Below are 24,915 nucleotides of genomic sequence, written 5' to 3'. Positions count from 1 at the left end.
TAAGGGCACATTATACATATTGTACCAGTAGCCCACTAAGGGCACCTGATATATACTGTTCAGGTAGCCCAGTAAGGGTACGTGATACATGCAAATAACATGACGCTCTGCAGACGCACATTGGAATCATGTATGTGACGCTGCACAAGAAATATGAACCAAATGTGTGAACATTGCCATAAATGTTCGTAAAGAGTTCACAAATATCTTTCCTTCTCAACTGCGGAGAGTGGCATTATACTGTGATTTCGGGGTGTTGGGGGCACCCAGGCATGCTCCCCCTAATGTCCCAGTGTCATTCCAGAGTTGTTGGCATCATCTAGGGAGGTTTCATGGGGGACTTGGTGAGCGCCAAGTGGTCGAATTTAGATTTCCAAGTGCCGAGAATTTTTTTTTCCATGGACTGTAATGGGATCAAATATTTGTTAGAATAGTCGAATCTCGGTGGCTTTTTGATTCAATTTTTCGAAATTTAAATATTTCACTACTCGCTCATCTCTATTGGGAACCATAGCAGCACAATCAGGTTAATTGGTTCCCATTAACCCATAGCTGCACCAGGACGTTACTGAACGTTCTCGTGCCGCTATGGGAGTTCAGAGGGGGGTCGCGTGGCGACCCCCCTCTGAACTGCCGCGATCCCGGGTGCCACATGTAGCCCGGGATCGCGGCTATTAGCGGGAACGGTCCGATCGCCGTGCCCGCTAATTAAGTATTTAGAAGCAGCTGTCAAAGTTGACAGCTGCTTCTAAATACTTGCTCATATCCATCCCTGGTGGTCTAGTGGGGGGATCGCCCCCCTGCGGCGCGATTGCGGGGGGGCGATCCCCGCATCCATCCCGGGCCGGGGTCTGCACCTTAATGGCGCTGATCCCGGCTCGGCATTCTATTGCTTTTGGCTGCAGCAGCCAAAAGCAATAGAACACCGATCTCATGGATTCATGCAGTATAACTATACTGCATGGATCTCTATGAGAGATCAGAGTGCATATACTAGAAGTCCCCCAGGGGGAATAACCCCAACCCCAACCCCAGGGGGGCTTCTAGTATATGTGTAAAGTAAAAGAAAAATGTATTTTTAATAACACAAAATCCCCTCCCCTAATAAAAGTCTGAATCACCCCCCTTTCCCCATTTTATAAATAAAAATAAATTAATTAATTAATAAACAAACATGTTTGCTATCGCCGCACGCGTAATCGCCCGAACTATTAATTAATCACATTCCTGATCTCACACGGTAAACGGCGTCAGCGCAAAAAAATCCCAAAGTGCAAAATTGCGCATTTTTTGTCGCATGTAATCCAGAATAATTGTAATAAAAAGCGATCAAAAAGTCATATATGCGTAATCAAGGAACCGATAGAAAGATCACATCATGGCGCAAAAACTGACACCTCACACAGACCCATAGACCAAAGGATAAAAGCGCTATAAGCCTGGGAATGGAGCGATTTTAAGGAACATATATTTTCTTTAAAAGGTTTTAATTTTTTACAAGCCATCAAATCAAATAAAAGTTATACATGTTACATATCGTTGTAATCGTAACAACTTAAGGAACATATATAACGAGTCAGTTTTACCCCAGGGCGAACGGAGTAAACCCCCCCCCCCAAATAAAAAAAAAAAAAAACTTTTTTTTTTCAATTTCACCACACATATAATTTTTTTCTGGTTTCCCTGCACATTTTAGGCAAAAATTACATCTGCCATAGCAAAGTACAATTAGTTGCGCAAAAAATAAGGGCTCATTTGGGTCTCTAGGTGGAAAAATGCAGGCGCTATGGCCTTATATACACGAGGAGGGAAAAACGAAAACGCAAAAATGAAAACTGGCTGTGTCCCCTAAGGGTTAAGGGCTTTCCCACTTAACACAGCAGCCTTAGGCACAGGCCTATACATCCTTAGATGAGCATAGATCTGTAGTGATTTCAGAGTAACGGCACCTATAGAGCCCTGTCTTGTTGTGCTGTAGAACGACTCTAAATTTGGAACTACAGGATTTGGAATGGCCAGGAGCAGCAGCAGAACCCATCATAAATATTTACTATGAGGTGTCTGTAGGGGCTCCGGACCACCCCCAGTGCACCAAAAGAGCTCATTTACATACCAGTAGAAATTATTGGGAATGCCAAATGAGATTATATTTTTACATATATTGCTGGTGTTACTGATATATATTGCTGGGGTTACTGATATATATTGCTGGGGTTACTGATATATATTGCTGGTGTTACTGATATATATTGCTGGGGTTACTGATATATATTGCTGGGGTTACTGTCATTGGCTGAGCAGGCTGTCACTTCCAACATGAGTCTCTCTCTGAAAAGGTGTGGCCAAAGCGTTCGGTGGGGAATAGAAAGACACCAAAAGAGGAAAACGGGGCAGTGTGTCGGGTTATTATTTTCAGCCTCAGCAATATATTAAAAAGTATGAGTGTCTGGGTGTCTGGAATACCCCTTAAAGAGCTCTTTAAAAATAAAAAATAGTAATGCCTTGGGGGGGTTGGGGGGGGGGGGGAATAAATAGGCAATCTATGTGTCACAGCATCTCTACTAAACAGCAGGACTATACATTAGAAAGTATTTATTATATTTCTTGGTAAAACATCCTTCTATCTGCTGAAAGAAAAGGGAAGTTAAAGTGTAACATATTTATTTATAATATACCCACAAAGCTATGATGCAACTCCGCCATGACACCTGCCAATGAACTTCCTGCCACGAGGGTCCAGATTGGTATACAGTTCCTATTCAGATTGGCCCAACTAGTGAACCAGATGACCTACAGGAGTCTACTGCAGCCCAAGGCCCCGACATAGCAGACAGCTCCCTGTGCTTGTGTTGGGAACTGCAGGATTGCACAAGCCTTCTATGGTGCTTCTACATGCAGATATTAAGCCTCCCCTGATGTCTATATTATACATGTTACTGTTAGAATATAAATTACATTGGGGGGGAACTATCTGTGTCACTAGTGCTGCAGCCTCTCCTGATGTCTATAAACATGTTAGTATTAGAATAGACATTACACTGGGGGGAGCTGTCTGTGTCACTAGTGCTGTAGCCTCCCCTGATGTCTATATAATACATGTGACCATTAGAATAGACATTACACTGGGAGGAGCTGTCTGTGTCACTAGTGCTGTAGCCTGCCCTGATGTCTATATAATACATGTGACCATTAGAATAGACATCACACTGGGGAGAGCTGTTTGAGTCACTAGTGCTGCAGCCTCCTCTGATGTCTATATATTATATATTACCATTAGAATAGACATTACACTGGGAGAGCTGTCTGTGTCACTAGTGCTGCAGCCTTACTTGATGTCTATATAATACATGTGACCATTAGAATAGACATTACACTGGGGAGAGCTGTTTGAGTCACTAGTGCTGAAGGCGTGACACATTGTAGCAGAACTAACAGGGATAACTGTCAATCCCCCCTTTACCACACTGTAGAACTGACACAGACAGTGTCCGGATTGTATCTTTGCAGAGCGTGATGCGCCCCTCGGCTCGTGCTGTGCGGCCGAGAAGGTGCTGATTTTCCTGTATTCTGTTTCTGTGTTTTGTTTTGCAGTGTGTGAACACTGGTTTATCTGCTCAATTGGTTTGGGAGACATACCCGATTGCACCTGCTGAATTCTGTCTGGCCATGTCATGGTTAATCTATGTTTTGGTTCTGCTGTGACTGACAGGTCTTCCTGCCACGGGTTTTGTTTTGTTCTCAGGTGTCTGTGCTTAGAGTTCAGGGGGATGGTCCAATTACGTTCTGGACCACATCCCTGGCCTCCTATATAACTTTAGTCTGTGTACTCCTTGCTGGTCATTGACTTAGTCTCTGCCCGCTTGTGTCTTGTGTTCTTTGCATCTCCTGATCTTTGCTTTGTATCTTTGACCTCCCTTGCTCGCCGCCTGCCCCTGACCATATTGCCTGGACTCTGACTACGCCTATTGGATTCTGATTTTGTACTTTTGCTTCCCAATTCTTGTGACCCGGATTGTTGACTGTTGTATTCTTTATCGTGTGTGTTTGTTTGTCTGTCTTGTTCTAGTGCAGGGACCACCTTCGTGGTTGTCCGCGGCTTCCTAGGGCTGTTTGAGGCAAGTAGGTAGGGACAGTTGGTGGGTTCACTGTCTTATCTTGTCCCTGCTGTCCAGTGCCTGACAGACAGCTTTCCGAAATGTAATGTCTATTCTACTACTAATGTCAGGATGGGCTCAGCATTGCTCTCTCTATGTGATGATATCAGGACCAGGATTTGTAGTATAGCTTTACACTGCACACAATCACTGGTGACAGCAGGGGGGGCCATATCCCCCATTACTGCTAACAGTCAATGTAACAAAAAATGTCGAATACATTTATATAAATTTACTAAAGAAATGTAAATATAGCCCTTTACTTTAACCCTTGAATGCTAGAGGTTTACCACGGTGCAGCTGTGGTGGGGATGACTGGATTCATAACTCCTCTAAATAAATAAGCTGAAAATTATTAGTAAACATCTCTATAGAACTAATATGTGAAGAGCTGTATTTGATTGCCTTTGAGGGTGTCATCACATGTTAAAGAGACTCTGTCAGTAGGTTTATGGCGTCCTATCTCAGGGTAGCATAAACTAGTTACAGAGAAGCTGAACAGAATGATGTATCACTTACATTGTTCTGTGCAGCTGATCCGGAGATCTCCCCTGAATAACATGGACAATACGTAGTCCTCTCCATTATCTGCATGAGCTCAGTAATCCAGGATATTCATGAGCAACAGCAAACTCCGCCCACCAGCTGCTGATTGGCAGTTATCTATCCATGCTGTTTATAGGCAGTCAACTGTCAATCATCAGCTGGAGGGTGGGAGGAGGGGTGTGGCAAGAATCATATTCTCCTGCATATTAGGAGAATGGGTGAACAGAATAATGGAAGTAATAAACCGATCTGTTCAGCATTTCTGTCACTATTTTTTTGCTGCATAAACTTAGTGACAGATTCCCTTTAAGAGCTGTATTCTATGGCCTTCGAGTGTCATCACATGTCAGATTTTCATTGAATTGAGGAAGTTGCAAACTAAAATATTATATGTTCACACTGTTACACTTGCTACACATTGTTTCTTCTCTAACGCAGATAAAGAAAAACACATAATAACGCTATTTCTATAACTAATTTTTAATTATTGTCACCCTCCTATTGTTCTGTGTGTTCAGCTCCTAGGGAAGACAATGCTTGGTGGGAGCACAATACAGATCATCAGAGGGCTGAGATCCTGCAGGGTCTCCAGTCCTTACACATCCAGACGTGGTGTCCTACTAGGGATCCCTATGGGTGTGCTATGGTGTATGTCATCTCCTGTACAGTGTATGAACATGCAGTATTTGCCTCCGTACAGGAAGCGTCATGTCTCTTCTCTCACCACAAAAGATGGAACTTGAGATTTTGACGATCTATTTTTGTGATATGATTTTTTTGCTCCCGTTTCTTAGTTCTAATAAAGAATCCTCTGAATCTGTAAGCGTGACTTCCCCTTCTGGCCGCTTCCTCTTGCTTCATATAAGTAAGAACAGAGCTGGAGATACAGATAGAAGAAGCTTCCTGCAGATCCCTGATCATACATGGTCCAGATCCTTCTCCACCATCTACAATGAGACTTTCCATCCTGATCTTCTGTTGTCTCCTCGGTAAGAACCTCCTATTATATACAGCATGGGGGATAGAGAAGAAGACATTGTAGGGTATAAGAGATGAGAGAACAGGATCTGACCAACCTCTTATCTCCATTCCAGAAGACTATATACAGCGCTGACAACCTGCAGATATATATGTTACGTACATTACATCCCTTGTTATAATTTTATGGTTGTTCGTCTTTCACAATATTATCAGACAGGAGGGAAGTGATAGAAGGTCTGTACTGTGCACTGTATATACAGAAGTATAACATACAGGAGTTGGGGCAGAGATCAGTATACAATAGGAGTAGATTAGAGATGGGCAAACTTTCGGCAGGTTTGCAGAACTTTAAAGTGATCTTTGGGTTTGTGTCAAACCGAATTATAACAAACTGCACTAAAACTGCTAAACACTTGCAGGATACAAGGATGTGTGACAGGGGCCTTATATTTCTATGGGAAATCTGTCCCCCTCATACTAAGCATGGCACCGCAGATGGCCACAGAGGACTTGATCAAATTATACCAGTAACGGAAATTGGAAAGAAAAGTGGTAATGTAGAGTAGGAAGAAATAGAGAGGTTATGTCGGAATATTAGTTCACAATCATCCTCGGGTCTGTATGTTGTGGAGTGTGGGAGGAAACCATTACAGACTCCCTGCAGTTGTCCATGGTGAGAGTTGAACCCAGTACCCCAAGATAACAATGCTGGCCACTTAGGTACTTTGATGCACAGAAAAAGTGATCCTTCCCTCCTCTCATATTTGAGGAAATCTGACCATATGTTGATGCTGCTGGAGGTGACAGGCAGGAATGTATGTAGTAACATTAGGTGCCAGTGCTTTACACTCCAATATTCCTCATCAGAAGAGTCTAAGTGGTTGGTGTGTTCCAAAACCTGATGTGCTAATGCTGGAAGGGAAGACAATTCATTTCAGATGGTTTAGAATTCATATTAAAACATAAATATTTAGTTTTTGATGACACATATTATAATGAACACAATGGAACCGCCATGGGAGAGACATACACCCCAGTATCATTATATAGGGACACATTTTAACATTCTGTGAGCTGCTGCCTCCGTGCTGCTCACCTCTGTCATTCCTAGTGTGAACATGGGTTGATTTTGCCCTGCCCTAGTTGATTGTATTCTGGTTAACACCCTGCACTTTATGGAGAGAATTCCACCAGTACCTAAATGTTTAACGCCTTGCCAGTGATTGACAGCCCTATCCTCCTGTGTAAGGGTGCCTTTACACAGAGAGATTTATCTGATAGATTTTTGAAGCCAAAGCCAGGAATGGATTTGAGGAGAAATCCCAGTCTTATACAGGACTACATTTACAGTTCAGTTTATAGTCTGTTCATGACTTTGGCTTCAAAGATCTGTCAGATAAATCTCTCTGTGTAAACGTACCATTAGTTCTTGTCTGTCTGCTCTAATGACCTCTGTGACTGGGACTTTGATTTAAAAAAAAAAACCTCAGTCATTCACTGTGCCTGATGCCTGCTTTAGTGTATACTTAGTGTGCCTATAATTGTTTCTTACCCTGTGATTTGCTATCCAGATCTATTGGTTACCTGACTTTTGTCTCTGACTACATGTTTGTCTCCTGACTTGGTCTGTATTTTTGTCCTTTTTTTTTTACTCTGGTTTTACCTCATTGACTCTGTTTATTGCCCAGCGACTTTGTAGCAGTATCTGCCTCTCCTGGTCTGACCCTAGCTTGCTGACCACCTGCCAGTGTGTATTTTTGTCCTTGTCTCATATTTGTCTCAAGTTTGTCTCGTATTTGTCTCGTGCCCTGTTCCACCTATATTAGCGTAGGTGACGGCTCCAAATTGTCCCATATTGCCTAGGATATAGTACATTGAGGCAAGTAGATTGTATAATCTACCGATCTACTAACATGGTCTTAACATGTTTTACCATAAAGTGCATGTTATCTGTATTCTTTGGGTCAGTACAGTCACATTAATACCAAGTGTATATAGGTTTTGCTTTATTTTACTATGTTATCTTACTACTTTTAACCCCTTTTTTTAGATTTTCATTTACATGATTTGTGCCATTGTTCTCCAGTTCAATATCTAAATCTTACATTGACTTGCAAATATTTCTTTCTACCGTCTTTATGTGGTTTATTCCAGGGACTTGTTGGACATCAGATAATTTCTGTATTTACCAACCAAGAAACGTCCGTGTGAGGGAAGGAGATACAGTCACCATCCCGTGTTTTTACACCTATGCTGATCACTACAGAGGGGAAACACAGATTATACAATGGTGGAAGCGTGATGGACCATTCTGCTCTAACATCAATATACAAATCACAGACACTGTCGGGAATATTCTAGATGAGTATAAGGAGCGGATGTCTACAGTAACCCATCCTGATAACCGGACAGCGTCTCTCATAATCCGAGGATGGAAACCTTCAGATGGAACCGCATTCTGCTGTTTACCAACTATATATACCCCTGGCCATATTCCATTCACCTGGAGGGACACATATGGGACATCTCTAGCTTTTTCAGGTAAAAATACATTTTATATAATACAATCTAAATATCAGTATAAAAAATTATCTTAGAAAATAAATTTTTGTATGGACAAGATGGAATGAGAGGCATCACTTAAAAGTTGTATGTTTTAACCCCTTAACACACTGTGCTGTACATGTACATAGTAACAACCTTATGAGGCAGATGACAATTGCCCCATCACTGGGAGAAAATTCCTTCCAGACTCCAATGACAATCAGAATAATCCCTGGATCAGCGTCCTATCACATGTAATCTAATGGCCATAACTTGTAATATGTTTTTAAGAAAAGCTTCAAGACCTCCCCGTACTTATACAATGAATCGGCCCTGACAACATCATTTGGCAGTTCCAGAGTTCCACAGTCTCACTGCTCGTACAGTAAAGAATCCACGTCTGGTGGGGAAATCTTCTTTCCTCTAGACGTAGAGGATGCCCCCTTGTCATGGTTACAGGCCTAGGAGTAAAAAGATCACTACAAAGATCTCTGTACTGTTCATTCATAGATTTGTACAATGTGATCAGATCGCCCCTAAGAAGTCTTTTTTCTAAAATAAATAGCCCCAAGCTTGATAACCTGTCCTGGTCCTGTAACCCTTCCATTCCCTTAACCCTTACAGGACCGTGCCAATTTAAATTTTTGCATATTTTTTTTTCACCCAGAAACCCACATGAGCCGTTATTTTTTGCGCCACTAATTGTACTTTGCAATGACAGGCTGAATTTTTTCATAAAGTACACTGCGAAACCAGAAAAAAATTAAATGTGTGGTGAAACTGCGGTGAAATTTAAATTTGTTTTTTTTTTGTTGATTCTACACCATTACTACACGATTACTCACGCTTCCATACCAAACATGTTTATTTCTTTATTTTTATTTATAACATGGGAAAAGGGAGGTGATTCAAACTTTTTTTAGGGGAGGGTCCAAAGATGACGTTTGGCACAAGATGGCGGACGGCCCTTGACACAGATCAGGTAATGTATAATGCACCACACACTTCCGGGTACACGGGTGGGGGTGGTGGGACACGGGAAGGGGGCGATTCACAGACATAACATACATTACAAAGTTGTATAACTTTGTAATGTGTGTTATTCTGTGAATAATTTTTTTGCGCCGCACTACCCCTTTAAGGACAAATTTTATGAATATGACCTGTGTCACTTTATTTATTAATAACTTCGGGATGCTTTTACCTATCCGGCTGATTCTGAGACTGTTTTCTCATGACATATTGTACTTCACATTTCTTTTAAATTGGAGTCGATACTTATAACGAATCTTTATGAAAAAATCCAAAATAATGTGAAAAATTTAGAAAAATTGCATTTTTCCAACTTTACAACTTTTCTGCTTATACGGAAAATGATTATGCCACATAAATTATATATTAAATGGCATTATCAATATGTCTACTTTATGATGGCGGCATTTATTAAACTATATTTCATTTTTTTTTTTTAGACAATAGAAAGCATAAAACATTAGCAGCAATTTTCCAAATTTTCTGTAAAATTTCAAAATCAGATTTTTTTTCGGGACCTGTTCAGGTATAGGCTGCGTTCACACTACGTATATTTCAGTCAGTATTGCAACCAAAACCAGGAGTGGATTAAAAACACAGAAAGGATCTGTTCACACAATGTTGAAATTGAGTGGATGGCCACCATATAACAGTAAATAACGGCCATTATTTCAATATAACAGCCGTTGTTCTAAAATAACAGCAAATATTTGCCATTATATGGCGGCCATCCACTAAATTTCATCATTGTGTGAACAGATCCTTTCTGTGTTTTTGATCCACTCCTGGTTTTGGTTGCAATACTGACTGAAATATACTGACTGAAATATACATATACTGACTGAAATATACGTAGTGTAAACACAGCCTAAGGCTTGGTTCACACTCTGTATCTGTGCGGCTGTATTGCGGGCGGTAAATCATTGGCCGGATTTTTCCGGTTCATGCGTACCCTGGAAAGTATACGATATACGGCTGCACAGTGCACACTATGTGTGAATCTACGGCCCGATCGTAAACGGACCCGTAAAAAATGAACAAGACCATTGTTTGCGGCTGGAAATGCGGCCGAGGATCGACAGGCGGTCCGTACGGAGTACTTCAAAAATAGCCGGCAATGATGCCGAATGCCGATGCCTCTAATAGTTAATATATTAAATTAATAAAACACATTTTCTTTGTAATAAAGTCCCTTTCGTTGTTCAATAATTTAATTCTAACGAATCCATCATTGTGCAATTAAATATACTGTTAAAATAAATATATATATAAATAAATGTATATTTATATATATATTTTTTTTTTTTTTTTTTTTACAGTATATTTAATTGCACAATGATGGATTTGTTTAAATTAAATTATTGAACAACGAAACTGATTTTATTTCAACGAAAATGTGTTTTATTAATTAAATATTAATTAGTACAGGAAGCTCCAGTAAGCCGTTAATTCATATTGCTGGCAATAGAGCTTTCTGTACTAATCATCACTTTACTTTAATGAAAACATCAAATGTTTCTTCTAATTATGTTATCACAATAGCATTATTAGAAGAAACATTTAGAATTATATGTGCGCTCAGCTGATTGGCTGATCGGCTGAGCGCACGCATAATTAGCGGGTCCGCAGCACAGTGACTTCATTGTGCTGCGGACCAGCGAAGAGGACACATCGGGGTGAGTATAAAGCTCTCCCCACCCCCTCCCCAGCACTGCACCCCTCCCAGCAAGGAAGGGGGGTCACTTAACCCCTTCCTTGCTGGGATGGGTGCAGTCTGACATCAGTCTGGCCCCCAAGGGGTTAAGGGGGATGCAATACATCCTCCCTTAACCCCTTGGAGGCCAGACTGTAAGGAGCAATCTGTAAAGATGCTGCATACTGTAAGGAGCACAAAACCGCTCACAATGATGGGTGTTGTGCTCCTGTTTGTGTGTTTTTTGTGTGTTTTTCCCTTTTTGTTTTTCAGATATCGGTATCCTGTGGATTACGTCGGATTTCGTGGACTACGTCGATAACCAGCGTTTTTTTTTTTTTTTTTAATAAAATGGTCAATGAGGGGTCTGGGGGAGTTTTTATCTGTTTTTAACTTGTGTCTTGTCTATCCATTACTAAGTCGGGGCCTAGTGTTAGCCGGTATAAAATGGCTAACACTAACCCCCCATTATTACCCCAGTACCCAATGCCACCAGGGGTACTGGGACGAGCCGGGTGCCAGTGGTCCCGGAGCATCAAAATTGGCGCTCCTGGACCGGGCGGCAGCAGGCTGGTAAGATTTAGGTTGGGGAGGGCCTAAACCAATGGCTCTTCCCACCCTGGTGTTACCAGGCTGCTGTCGTTTGGTTTTTAACCCGGCTGGTTATAAAAATAGGGGGGACCCTATGCTTTTTTTTTTAATTATTTATTTATTTAAAAAAAAACCCGCATAGGGTCCCCCCTATTTTTATAACCAGCCGGGTCAAAAACCAAACGACAGCAGCCTGGTAACACCAGGGTGGGAAGAGCCATTGGTTTAGGCCCTCCCCAGCCTAAATCTTACCAGCCTGCTGCCGCCCGGTCCAGGAGCGCCAATTTTGACGCTCCGGGACCACTGGCACCCGGCTCTTCCCAGTACCCCTGGTGGCATTGGGTACTGGGGTAATAATGGGGGGTTAGTGTTAGCCATTTTATACCGGCTAACACTAGGCCCCGACTTAGTAATGGATTCCGTCTACTAGACGGCTTCCACTACTAAGTCTATAAAATAAAGAAATAAAGACAAGACACAAGTAAAAAAAAATTTTTATTCAAATAAAAACACCCCCACACCCCTCATTGACCATTTTATAAAAAAAAAAACAACAAACAACCGCTGGTCATCGACGTAGTCCACGAAATCCGACGTAATCCACAGGATACCGATATCTGAAAAACAAAAAGGGAGAAACACACAAAAAACACACAAACAGGAGCACAACACCCATCATTGTGAGCGGTGTTGTGCTCCTTACAGTATGCAGCATCTTTACAGATCGCTGCTTACAGTCTGGCCCCCAAGGGGTTAAGGGAGGATGTATTGCATCCCCCTTAACCCCTTGGGGGCCAGACTGATGTCAGACTGCACCCATCCCAGCAAGGAAGGGGTTAAGTGACCCCCCCTTCCTTGCTGGGAGAGGTGCAGTGCTGGGGAGGGGGTGGGGAGAGCTGTATACTCACCCCAATGTGTCCTCTTCGCTGGTCCGCAGCACAATGAAGTCACTGTGCTGCGGACCCGCTAATTATATGTGCGCTGAGCCGATCAGCCAATCAGCTGAGCGCACATATAATTCTAAATGTTTCTTCTAATAATGCTATTGTGATAACATAATTAGAAGAAACATTTGATGTTTTAATTAAAGTAAAGTGATGATTAGTACAGAATGCTCTATTACCGGGAATATGAATTAACGGCTTACTGGAGCTTCTTGTACTAATTAATATTTAATTAATAAAACACATTTTCGTTGAAATAAAATCAGTTTCGTTGTTCAATAATTTAATTTAAACGAATCCATTATTGTGCAATTAAATATACTGTCAAAAAATATATATATATATAAATATACATTTATTTATATATATATTTATTTTAACAGTATATTTAATTGCAAAATGATGGATTCGTTTAAATTTAATTATTGAACAATGAAAGGGACTTTATTACAACGAAAATGTGTTTTATTATTTCAATATATTAACCATCGGCATTACTGCAGAGGATCGCAAACCCCGGTAATAGCAATTCATGTAAACTGTGTTCCCTGCTTTCCAGATGCATCCAGAGGTGTTTGCATCACTTTCTAAAGATTTTATTTGTTATTTTTAGTTGAACCAGATTTCCAAGTAAATGACCGTATGTTTTCAGCCGCATGTCTATTTTTTCCCACAGCCGTAGTTTCATCCGCACATTTACAGCCGCATAAAAAATACAGCCGCACACATACATAGTGGAACATAGCCTGAAAGTGTATTTGAGGGCACTGTATGTTATAAAGCCCCACAAAGCACCCAATTTCAGAAACTGCACCCCCACACTCTGCAAAAGCACATCCAGAAAGTTTTTTTTAACCCTTTAGGGGAGTCACAGAAATAAAAGCTAAGTGTGTAAGAAATTTGAAAATTTTTATTTTCTGTGCAGAGATTTTATTGTAATCCAATATCTTTCATAATTATAAACCTATTACCAGAGAAATTCACCACAATATTGATTGCCCCATTTCTGCAGTTTATAGAAATACCCCATATGTGGCCCTATTGCGCTATTTGACTCAACCACAAGCCTCAGCTATAAAGGAGCGCCTAGTGAATTTCAACGCCTCCGTTATATTTGGTCATTTTTGACCGTACCACTTCAGGTTGGCAAAGGCTCTGGAGTACCAAAACATAAAAAACACCCCTAAAGGGACACCATTTAGAAAACTACACCCCTAGAGGAATGTAACTAAGGGTGCATTGAGCAATTCGACCCCACAGGTGCTTCACAGATTTTCAGAACAATGTGGCGTGAAAAAAGAAAAATTTATTTTTTACACTTAAACGTTGTTCTAGCATTAAATTTTTCATTTTCACAAAGGGATAAAAGAAAAAACAACACGAAAAATGTGTAGCGCAGTTTCTCCCGAGTCCGGAATTACCCCACAAGGGCGCAGGACGAGCCTCCAAAGGGAAGGAGCGCCAATTGGCTTTTAGAAGCTGGATTTCACTGGAATGGATTTCAAGGGCCATGTCGCATTTACAGAGCCCTCGTGCTGCCAAAATACTGGAAACCCCCCATAAGTGACCCCATTCTGGAAACTACACCCCTCAAGGAATCTAACAAGGGGTGCAGTGAGCATATGGACCCCACTGGTGACGGGCACAAATGTGGAACAATGTGACATGAAAGTGAAAAATTTCATTTTTTCACTTTCACGGGACAAATGTGCCCGTCATCAAGGGGTCCATATCCTCACTGCACCCCTTGTTAGATTCCTTGAGGGGTGTAGTTTCCAGAATGGGGTCACTTGTGGGGGGTTTCACTGTCTTGGCAGCACAAGGGCTCTGTAAATGCGACATGGCATTCATCATCCATTCTTGCCAAATCAAGCCTCCAAAATCCAAACTACTCTCCTTCCCTTCGGAGGCTTGCCCTGCACCCACATGGCACTTTATGTCCTCATGTGGGGTATTTACGGACTCCGGAGAAATTGCTCTACACATATTCTGTGTTTTTTTATCTTTTAGCCCCTTGTGAAAATGAAAAAATCAAGGCTAGACCAACATTATAGTGTAAAAATGTAACATTTCATTTTCACGCCACATTGTTCCACATTATGTCCCACCAGTGGGGTCCATATGCTCACTACACCCCTTGTTAGATTCCTTGAGGGGTGTAGTTTCCATTATGGGGTCACTTGTGGGGGGTTTCAACTGTTTTGGCAACACAGGGGCTTTCAAATGCAACAAGGCCCTCGAAATCCATTCCAGCCAAATCCAGCCTCCAAAAGCCAAATGGCGCTCCTTCCCTTTGGAGGCTTACCCTGCAGCCGCCTGGCACTTTATTTCCACATGTGGGGTATTTCCGTACTCAAGGGAAATTGTTCTACACATTTTGTGTTTTTTTTTAATCTTTTAACCCCTTATTAAAGGGAAAAAATCAAGACAAGATCAATGATTTAATGTAAAGATTTAAACATTTTTACATTAAATGTCGGTCTAGCTTAGATTTTTTCCATTTCCACAAGGGGTTAAAAAATTAAATGAATGCAAAACGTGTAGGGTAATTTCCCCTGAGTACGAAAATACCCCACATGTGGACAGAATGTGCCATATGGGCACAGGGCAAGCCACTAAACGGACAGAGCGCCATTTAGAGGCTGAAATGGAGGATGGAGGCCATGTCCCAATTACAAAGCTCCTGTACTGCCAGGACAGTAGAAACCCCCCACAAGTGACCCCATTCTGGAAACTACACCCCTCAAGGAATCTAACAAGGGGTGCAGTGAGCATATGGACCCCACTGGTGACTGGCACATATGTAAAATATGTGGTGTGAAAATAAAAAATTCAATTTTTTTTTTCATTTTCACGGCACAAATGTGCCCGTCACCAGGGGGCCATATCCCCGCTGCCCCCCTTGTTAGATTCCTTATGGGGTTTAGTTTCCAGAATAGGGTCACTTGTGGGGGGTTTCTACTGTCCTGGCCACACAGAGGCTTTGTAATTGCAACATGACAAGCTTCTAATGGGAATGGGGGCCATGCCTATTTAATTGGGGAAAAGGGACAATTTTTAATTAATTTGTGGGTATTAGGCCAATTATTAGTTTATAAGGTTGGAAATGACAGGTGTCCATCAAATTCAACCTGTGTTGATCCAGAGAAAGGCAAAAAACCCTTGTGAGGCAGACGACAGTAGCCTCATCACAGGGGAAAAATTCCTTCCCGACTCCATATTGGCGATCAGAATAATCCCCGGATCAACGTGACCCCTGAAATAGGAATAAGGGACAGAATTTAGAAAATGTAGAACTCCGATGACGTGTGGTGCGCCTTGAAGCAATCCAGTATGCAGAGGCCGGGGGGATCAGGACAGGTGTCACACTGGAAAATGGTGTCCTTCCTGATCCCCCTGTTACGCCACACTCTGCACTTCTTCTGGGGTCTCCTGTTTTCCAGTGTGGGGGACGTCACCTGGAAAATGTTGTCCTGGTGCGATACGGGGTCCTTCATAGCCAGAAACGCTGGGTCCGCTCCATGGCTGCTAAATATTAGGGCTTTATTACTGATTCTGATATTTTCGGATCGTGCCGCAAGCTACAGTAGCTCGGGCAGCGAGGGACCAGAAGAGGGGGTGCGGGTATAAAAATTATCCCCGTACAGGTGATAACCTTTATCCAGCAGTGGGAAGATCAGTTCCCAAATTATCTTCTCACTTACTTCGAGGATGGGGGGGGCATCTAGGGGCTGGATTCGGTTGTCCCTTCCTTCATACACTGTAATGGTACGTGCACACTGCGGAATGGTGAATGATAACCCTTTGTACATTCTGCAGCTGGCACCCACCGTCGGACTGATGCAGGTGCGCGTCTCCGTCCGTGTCACACTCCATCCTACGCACGGGCGGATTCTGCCCTCTGTCCAAAGAATGAACGTGTTCATTCTTTGGATGGACGATGGAATCCACCCGTGCGTGACATGGGTGGAGACGCACGCCTGCATCAGTCCCCTGGCAGGTGCCAGCTGCGGAATGCAAAAAGGGTTATCCTTCGCCATTCCGCAGTGTGCACGTACCCTAGGCTGGGTTCACACTACGTATATTTCAGTCAGTATTGTGGTCCTCATATTGCAACCAAAACCAGGAGTGGATTAAAAACACAGAAAGGATCTGTTCACACATTGTTGAAATTGAGTGGATGGCCGCCATTTAATGGCAAATATTTGCTGTTATTTTAAAACAACGGCTGTTATATTGAAATAATGGCCGTTATTTACCGTTATATGGTGGCCATCCACTCAATTTCAACATTGTGTGAACAGATCCTTTCTGTGTTTTTAATCCACTCCTGGTTTTGGTTGCAATATGAGAACCACAATACTGACTGAAATATACATAGTGTGAACCCATCTGAATCTGTAAGTATACTCTGAGGTACTCTCACAGAGTTTGTAGAATGTCCCACCATACCGTCATCTCTTATTGAGAAGGTACTGGCGGAAAAGATGTGTCTGGGTGGCAGCATACGCTACACTACCCCCAGACACGTCACTGGATGATGATGATGGGGAGGATGAATGGAGGAAAAAAGGATCCCCCCCATTCATCCTCACTGGCTGTTTTGGTGTCGGAGGCATTAATAGCTTATGTGTCCGCCACCGAAAACACCCTGGGGGCCATCTTTATAAGGGGATTGGTATATGGGGTATGTAAATGTGTAGTGGTGTAGTGTAAAACTTTATTTCGTGTAGTGTAATGTAGTGTTTTTTACGTGTTTATTTAACATTAAGTATAAAAAAAAAAACTACGCCAAAAAAGGTGTTGCTGATAAATGCCGGACTTATGTGCGGTACTTATCAGCGGACCGTAGCTGTAGGATATAGGAAAAAAACACCCTACGCCAAAAAGGAGGAGTTGCTGATTAGCAGCGCACTTACGTGCGACGCTGATCAGCACTGAGCAGTGGTAGGGTGCAGAAAATTGAAAAAAAAAAAGGAAAAAAAAATGAAAAAAAAAAAAACTTTCTTCAATCCTATAGTTACGAATAAGTGTATAATATACACTTGTCAGCCGCTAGGGGGCAGTAGGACACAAATTCTGGAAAAAGCCGGAGTTTGATAACGAGGGAGCTGAAGATTGCTGAAGCCGGACCGATGGAAATAGCCAAAGACGCCGACCGAAGAAGAGGACACGATCGGGACCTGGAAGACGCGATCGGGATGCTGGATCAGGTGAGTATGGGTCAATACCTGCTGTGAACACCTCAGCTAGGTAGCAGGTATTAAACCTTTTCTTGGGGGACTTATATCGCGATCGGGACTTTTAACAGTAATGGCGGTCGGTGCCGTTCTCGGCATTGCTTTCCGGGTCACCGATGACCCAGAAAGCTTTAGATCGCCACTATTGGCTGATGTGAATTGATCAGCCAATAGCAGTGATCGTCAGCACGGGGGGTGTTAACCAACCCCCGTGCCGACAAGCTATGATGACCTATATTATAGCAGGCCATCTTCCCCATGTACGTTAAGGCACGGGCTTTAGGGGCGTACATCGTTAAGGGGTTAATAATAAAACTTTTTTTTTTTTTTTTTTTACACTTATACTAGAAGCCCCCCTGGGGTTGGGGTTATTCCCCCTGGGGTTATCCCCCCCTGCGGGTTATCCCCCCCTGCGATAAGTGTTTAGATGCAGCTGTCAACTTTATCAATGGGATCGTGGGATCACCCCTAGAGACCGCTGGACATACAGGTATTCCCAGGGTCGTCTAGGGGTTAATGACCTTTGTCGTCCTCCTCTGTACCCGCTCCAGTTCAGCTGTGTCCTTCTTATATACAGGTGCTCAAAGCTGTACACAGTATTCCATATGTGGTCTAACCAGTGACCAGTGCAGAAACTGTCATTTGAGGGCAGGATCACTAATGGCTGGCAATCACGTCAATGTCAGTCATTTAACCATTTAAGTGCTGTGATAAATAGCAATCATGGCATCTAAATGCCTTACTGACCTGTCATCCCCTGGTTTGGGGCCGGATCATTGCCTCTGCAGCCCAATTGCAGGAGGCTGTGAAAGGCCTATAGACCTCTGTACCAGCCATAGTGTCACTGCTAATTAGGTGTGCCTAAGGCAGACTTTACTAGCAGAGCACCAATCTAACAGATCAATGCTATTCCATAGCATTGCATTGATTAGTATAAGAAATTTAAAGTGACACCATTACCAACCATTGGAACAGGCTGGCCTAAAGGTCTAGGCCGCACCCGCTTCCGACTCCCGTACAGCCAATCAGTTACTGCGGTGAGGCCGTGCACTGTTTGGCTGAGCTGGGAGCCTCAGATTCAGCCGGAGCATGGACCAAGCAGGCATAGGGATGTGAGGAGGAGCAAGGAGACATTACAGCCCTCAGCACTTTAGGAGCTTGGGAACATGACTATGACACTTTGCACTGGAGATTTTTTTTTTTTTTCTATGTTATGAAAGCACAGAGGGATATATGAAAGGTACCATGTGTCTCCTTTTCCTAACAGCTATATAACATTGTCAGCAGTTTAGAACCTACAAAATTCCATTTAAACAACCCCAACAGGCCCCATTTATATAAAGGGGTACTCAGGGGAGTTAACTATCTTTTTTTTTTTTGTATGACATTGCTTTAAATGTATAAATGTATAGTTTTTCTTCCGTAGTTGCTGGAGTTGCTTCCCAGGGCTATACAGAGCGGGATCCACTCCTTAAACTACCATGTATTCTTACTGTGCCTATGAGGAGTCTGCCTCCGGATATGTTCTCACTATTTTTTTCTTCTCCGTTTAAAATTACGTCCATCCTTATGAGGTTTAAATTATGTCCGTCATTTTGCTATTTTGCTGTCGGCTGTTGGTACATTATTGTAATTCAGGTGGATTGATTGCCATTTGGGTGTGTCTTTAATTGAAAAGTCTATTGAATTTAATAGTAAAAATGGTGAAAGGAGGGTGAAAATGGAAAACTTGTGTGGGAACAACTAAAAAAATAACGTCCGCTGCTCGCAAAAGACATCCGAATATAATTGACATGATCCTTATTTTGACATTCCTGCAGACAACGTCTGTCATTTTACACACTGCGTGCATCGGACGTCCGTCATCCCATTGACTTTGATGTATTGCATTGAAGTTAATTAAATAACGGCAATAACGAACATTTTTAACGTTTTTTAAAAATTTTATGTTGTGTGAACATAGCCTAAGACTATTGCTGTGTGTAACGGCCTTTCCACAGCGGTCTCCTATTGCTATCACTGCTCCCTCTGCCAGGACCACTAGTAATGATAGCAATCACTGATCTCTGTGACGAGGCTATAACCCACAGCATTAGTGTCAGATATATATAGTATGGGACTGGGCTGCTCAGTATAGCACTGTGATCAGATGCGGGAACTACAGGGCTTAGACAGACATTATCCTGCAATCCTCCATTTAATTAATATGTTCATTAGGTGGTTTGGCGCACTAAGGGGGGGGGGGGGGATATAGCCCTTGGCCCATTGTTCTGCCCATCTTCTCTTATGAGTTTTTATCCAGCACTCTGCAGTAATAAGCTGCGCGACCTGAATATTCCTAAAGATGGGCGGGCAAGTCAGTGTGCCAAGGGCTGTAGTCTGCCCCCAGTGTACCAAACTGCCTTATTAACATATTAATAAATAAACAGAGAATTGTCAGAGAAACTACCTTCTCCTTCCTAGAATAACCTGATGATAGTTTCCCTTTACATGTTGGCATAAGAATATTTCCATGGATATTCCCTCTTCTGACTAGGCCATTCTTATGATTCAAGGAGAAACTTTAGCAACTAGAACCAGATGTAGATTTACTGGTGAAACCTACTAGGATAGCCTATCCTGGACGCTGACAGGTAGAGATAAGCCAAGCAAATTCCCTCTGATACGTTAAGGAAATTTGCAAAAAAAAAAAAAAAAAAAAAAAGTGGCCGTACATGCTTTCTGAAGTGTCACTGGGTGGGAGAAAGGGATTAATCAGCTGCAGGCTCCTCTGTGATGTCAGCACCTCCCCCTCTATATAAGGCGGTTTGATAACGGAGGTGACCAGTCTGTGTGAAGGAGAGAGCAGGAAGGCAACAGGCAGTTACAGCAGAGCAGGGAGAGACTAACAGAGAGGAGAGACTAACAGAGTGATATAGGGACAGAGAGGAGAGAGTAACAGAGCGATATAGGGACAGAGAGAAGAGGATCGCAAAGACTAACAGAGCAATATAGGGACAGAGAGGAGAGGATCGTAAAGACTAACAGAGCGATATAGGGACAGAGAGGATAGGATAAAAAAAATAAAAAAGAATTACCAACCACATCTGCTGGAAGTTTCCTCTGAGCATCTACTACTCATTATAACCAATATACAATCCATGGCTTCTGTATCTAGATGGAAGTTCGCTGTCTCAGGTGGAGGAGCTGATGGCCGTCCCAGAAGAAGAGCTGACCATCCCCTGTTACTACCCACTGAAGACCCTGGGGGAAGCCCAACAAGTCACCTGGTATGCTGGAGATGATGAACCCTGTGCCATTATTATTATTAATAATAATAATAAGATTTACAGCTGGGACCCCACACGCCCAGAAGGTGAATATCCATACTCACTGGTGAACTTCCCTAAGGATGTCTCTCTGCGTATACACCGGGTGCAGGGATACCGCTATTATTGTTGCCAATTAAATGGAACAATAGAAAGCAGATTCGGTACAGAACTGATAATCACAGGTAAGGAAATATTTTATATATTGTAAATGAGTAAATGAGAATGAAGAATATGAACCAGTATAGGACTATAGTGTAACCGGTGTATTTGTAAGAGCAGAAGAAAAAGATTAGGAAGCAATGAATACATTCGAAGCGATCTATCCACTAATATACATATACAGTAAGTATTTTTTTTTTAAAGCATTTTTAGATAACATTCATAGTTTTCACTCTACATACAATAACATGTAGATATACAGTTTAGGTAACCTGTGGGTGTTTTACTTTGGAGGTATCATTGTAGCTTTTCATGTCTGAGTTTATAGTAGTTAATTTTTGTATAACCCGACTGGATGACATAAGAGTTTGTGACTTTTTGGCAATCTATCTCCTGGTGGGTGGGTCAGGGGTGTGGCCTAGCACAGCGGGGGTGTAACCTGCTGATATGTCCCTATTGTGTGTGGGCTGCCAATGAGGACAGTATGTCTCTTACTTTCCTCCTCAGTGCCGCTCCTGTGCTGTTAGCAGTGTAATCCCTTAGTATGAAGCACCGTCAGGAGCACTGCCCCACCCCACAGAACCTGAGCTGGCCCCCTCCTTCTAATAATAAGCAATGGAGCAAATGGACCGAATTGGTGCTATGAGGCAGTTCTCCTAACAGTGCTCCAGACCGAGGATAAAACTGCTAACTGTACGGGACCAGCGCAGAGGAGGAAGGTAAGAGACATACCTGCATCCTCGGTGCTCCATGCGCAATAGATTAGTCTAACCTTATGATAGTTCCCCATTAAGTATACTCATATCAAGATCCATGTAGCGTTGGGTGGTTCCTCCTCTCACATCACGCCATTTAATCTCAAGGATTTCCACAGAAAAAAAAACTCTGTAAATACAATAAATAAGAGATGAATTGGGCATCACTATGAGACCATTAAAATGATATAAATAATTGGGTCTATACAACATGCATTATACATTTGCACTTTAATTTTATTTATATATTTATTCTTGTATTTTTATTTAAAAATATATATTTTCTTCAGGCCCCCCATCTTTCTCACCATTTACCCAGACGAATAACATGACAGGACATAGAGGAGAGTCTGTGACACTAAACTGCTCCTACACCTCATATCTGGAGAGCGATGTCCTGGGGACTACTATATACTGGAGACTGGGCAACCTAAGCGGCCCTTATGTCTACCACCCCTACAAAGAGATGGTTCATCCCGGTTATAGAGGAAGAACGGAGATAACGGGAGCGGCAGATCTGCACATACAGGGGCTGAACATGTCAGATGACGCCATGTATTACTGCTTTGTCATGGTCAGAGTCTGTACAGAGAATGAAAAATATCAAAAACAAATTCAGTATGGAGGAGGAACCAGACTCACTGTGACAGGTAACATTGTGACACTAAGGTAATAAGAAAGGAAATAATATAAGGGCAGACTAGATGGTGCATGTGGGTGATACACCTTCAATAACTGTTCAACAAATGTTTGGCCAAATGTTCTTGTAATCACCAGGGTATCTCTCTTTTCTCCTCCTACAGGTCCTGTCAGCAGCGGGTTAAGAGGATTTTAGGGTAAAGTGCATGACCACCTTAAAGGACCTGTAGCCAACCCCCCAAAATTAGATATTACTGTCCTGAAAAGCTTAGGGTGCCCTGAGTACACACCTTCTTACAGTTTCTTTATACAGCCTTCCATTCTCGAGATTAATAGTTTGTCTGAGAAATCGTTATATAGTCAGATGGGGGCGAACTTAACTGAATAGCAGGTGATAGGTGTTATTATACGGTCAGGGAGTATATATAAGGCATATATGGAAAAGTTTCCCACCCCCTGCATATGTAATCACACCCATCACCTGATATTCAATTCCATTATGAAAAGTCCAAAAGTCCACGCCCATCTGACTATTAACTAAATTATAAACCCACAAACATTATCTCGGGAAGTAGAACGGTGTAAGTAGAAACTGTAAAAAGGTTGTGTATATCAGTCACCCTAATATATTTCATAATGGTAGCATTTCATTTTTTGGGTTTGGCTACAGGCCCCCTTTAAGTTTTCATGTACCATGTTTACTCTCCTATTGCAAAACTCGACTGCCGGACTGAGCCTTTGCCACCTACTAGGGATGGTCCGAACCTGCCGAGGTTCGGGTTCGTACGAACCCGAACTTTCGGCAATGATTCCCACTGTCTGCCCGCTCCTCGAAGAGAGTGGATACAGCGGGAGGACCGCCAGGAAAACTGGGATACAGCCATAGCCATAGGCTGTATCCCAGTTTTCCAGACGGTCCTCCCGCTGTATTCACCCGCTGCACAGAGCGGCCAGACAGCAGGAATCTGATGCCGAGCGTTCGGGTTCATACGAACCCGAACCTCGGCAGGTTCGGACCATCCTTACCACCTACCATGTCTACCTTCTTGTGTTTGACTACATCTCTGCCTCATCCCTGGGTACTGTATTATTCTCCTGTGTACAACCCGGACCACTGCCTACACCTACCTGCCTGACCCACTGGTGTCACATATTGGTACCAATTGGTCTGGTGGCCAGCTGCTTCCCAAACAGGTAGCATTCTTGTTGAGCAGCCTGGTACTCTGTAGAGCACCAGAACCCAGCTTTCCAATCCAGGATCGGAGGAAAATATAATGGTAGACTCAAAGCCAAACCAGTTCAGTAGTACAAAAAGTCCAAACTCCCTGTCTGTTATGGTAGCATGAACAGGTAGTGACATCAGACAAATAGTAGGGGAAAATACAAGGAAGACGGTATTATAGGGGCTCTCTGGCTCTTACACATTTTTAACATGTTACTGCCATGTAAGAAAACATAACAAACATGCTTACCTCTCCATGCTCCCCCGGTGTCCCGATGCGGTTGCCAGTGTCCCCTGCTGTCTGTAGCTGCTGTTACTTCCAAGACGAGCTTGTCGTAGAGTGACAGTGTGCTGAGCCAATCAATGACTGAGGCAACAGCACCATGGTGATTGGCTGAGCCTGCTGTCACTCCTGAGATGGGCTTGTCTCTGAAGAAACGGTGGCTACAGACAGCAGGAGACACCTGTCCCCGCATCAGGACACTAAGGGAGCGCAGAGAGGTAAGTATGTTTATTTTTTTTACATGGCAGCAACATGTTAAAAATGTGCTAGAGATGGATAACCCTCTTTAAAGTCCTGTATATGCTGCGTATATACACAGGGTATACAAGCAGCATCTGATGACATCAGCTATCGACAGTACATCCCGCATATAGTAAGATGTTCTACTCATGACCTTATAGTGGATTCATGTATTGACTGAAGAAATACAAGAAGTAGTACACCCGGAGAGTGATTACACCTCAATAATCAGGATTTACCGTCTTATCACAAATAACGTCTAGTAATATACCGTATATTGTAAATATGTCATGGTATTTTTTATGGCTTATCTATTGTTTTTGTGATTTATTTACAGACCCCCATAATGTATCTGGTGATCAGAGACTTGTGGTCATTGCCTCCATCTCTGGTGCCGTCCTCTTGCTTCTCCTGTGTGTAATCTTGGTCATCCTGAAGATAAAAGGTAAGAGGATTTTATTATCCATAAGGCTTTGGTCACACAGCGTTTTTTTTGTTTTGTTTTTTTTAGGTGACAATCGAGAGGTTTTTTTAATAGTGCCGGCCATTAATAATGATCATGATCAGATTGTGGAGATGTC

At 42.5% G+C, this 24,915-nt stretch overlaps 1 protein-coding gene across 1 annotated transcript in view; it reads left to right on the top strand.

Moving 5' to 3' along the window:
* The window catches only part of LOC138784449 (sialoadhesin-like), a 73,022-nt gene that overhangs the window by 41,969 nt on the left and 6,138 nt on the right, over nt 1-24,915 (top strand). Inside the window, exon 6 of the mRNA XM_069960034.1 lies at nt 24,672-24,779. Within this exon, the coding sequence (XP_069816135.1) occupies nt 24,672-24,779 (108 nt within the window). The remainder of the gene's footprint in view (nt 1-24,671; nt 24,780-24,915) is intronic.

This window comes from Dendropsophus ebraccatus, chromosome 1 (assembly GCF_027789765.1).
Source record: "Dendropsophus ebraccatus isolate aDenEbr1 chromosome 1, aDenEbr1.pat, whole genome shotgun sequence".
In the NCBI taxonomy this organism is placed as follows: domain Eukaryota; kingdom Metazoa; phylum Chordata; class Amphibia; order Anura; family Hylidae; genus Dendropsophus; species Dendropsophus ebraccatus.
The sequence above is the reverse complement of the archived record's forward strand: the minus strand, read 5'-3'. Positions and strand labels throughout refer to the sequence as shown.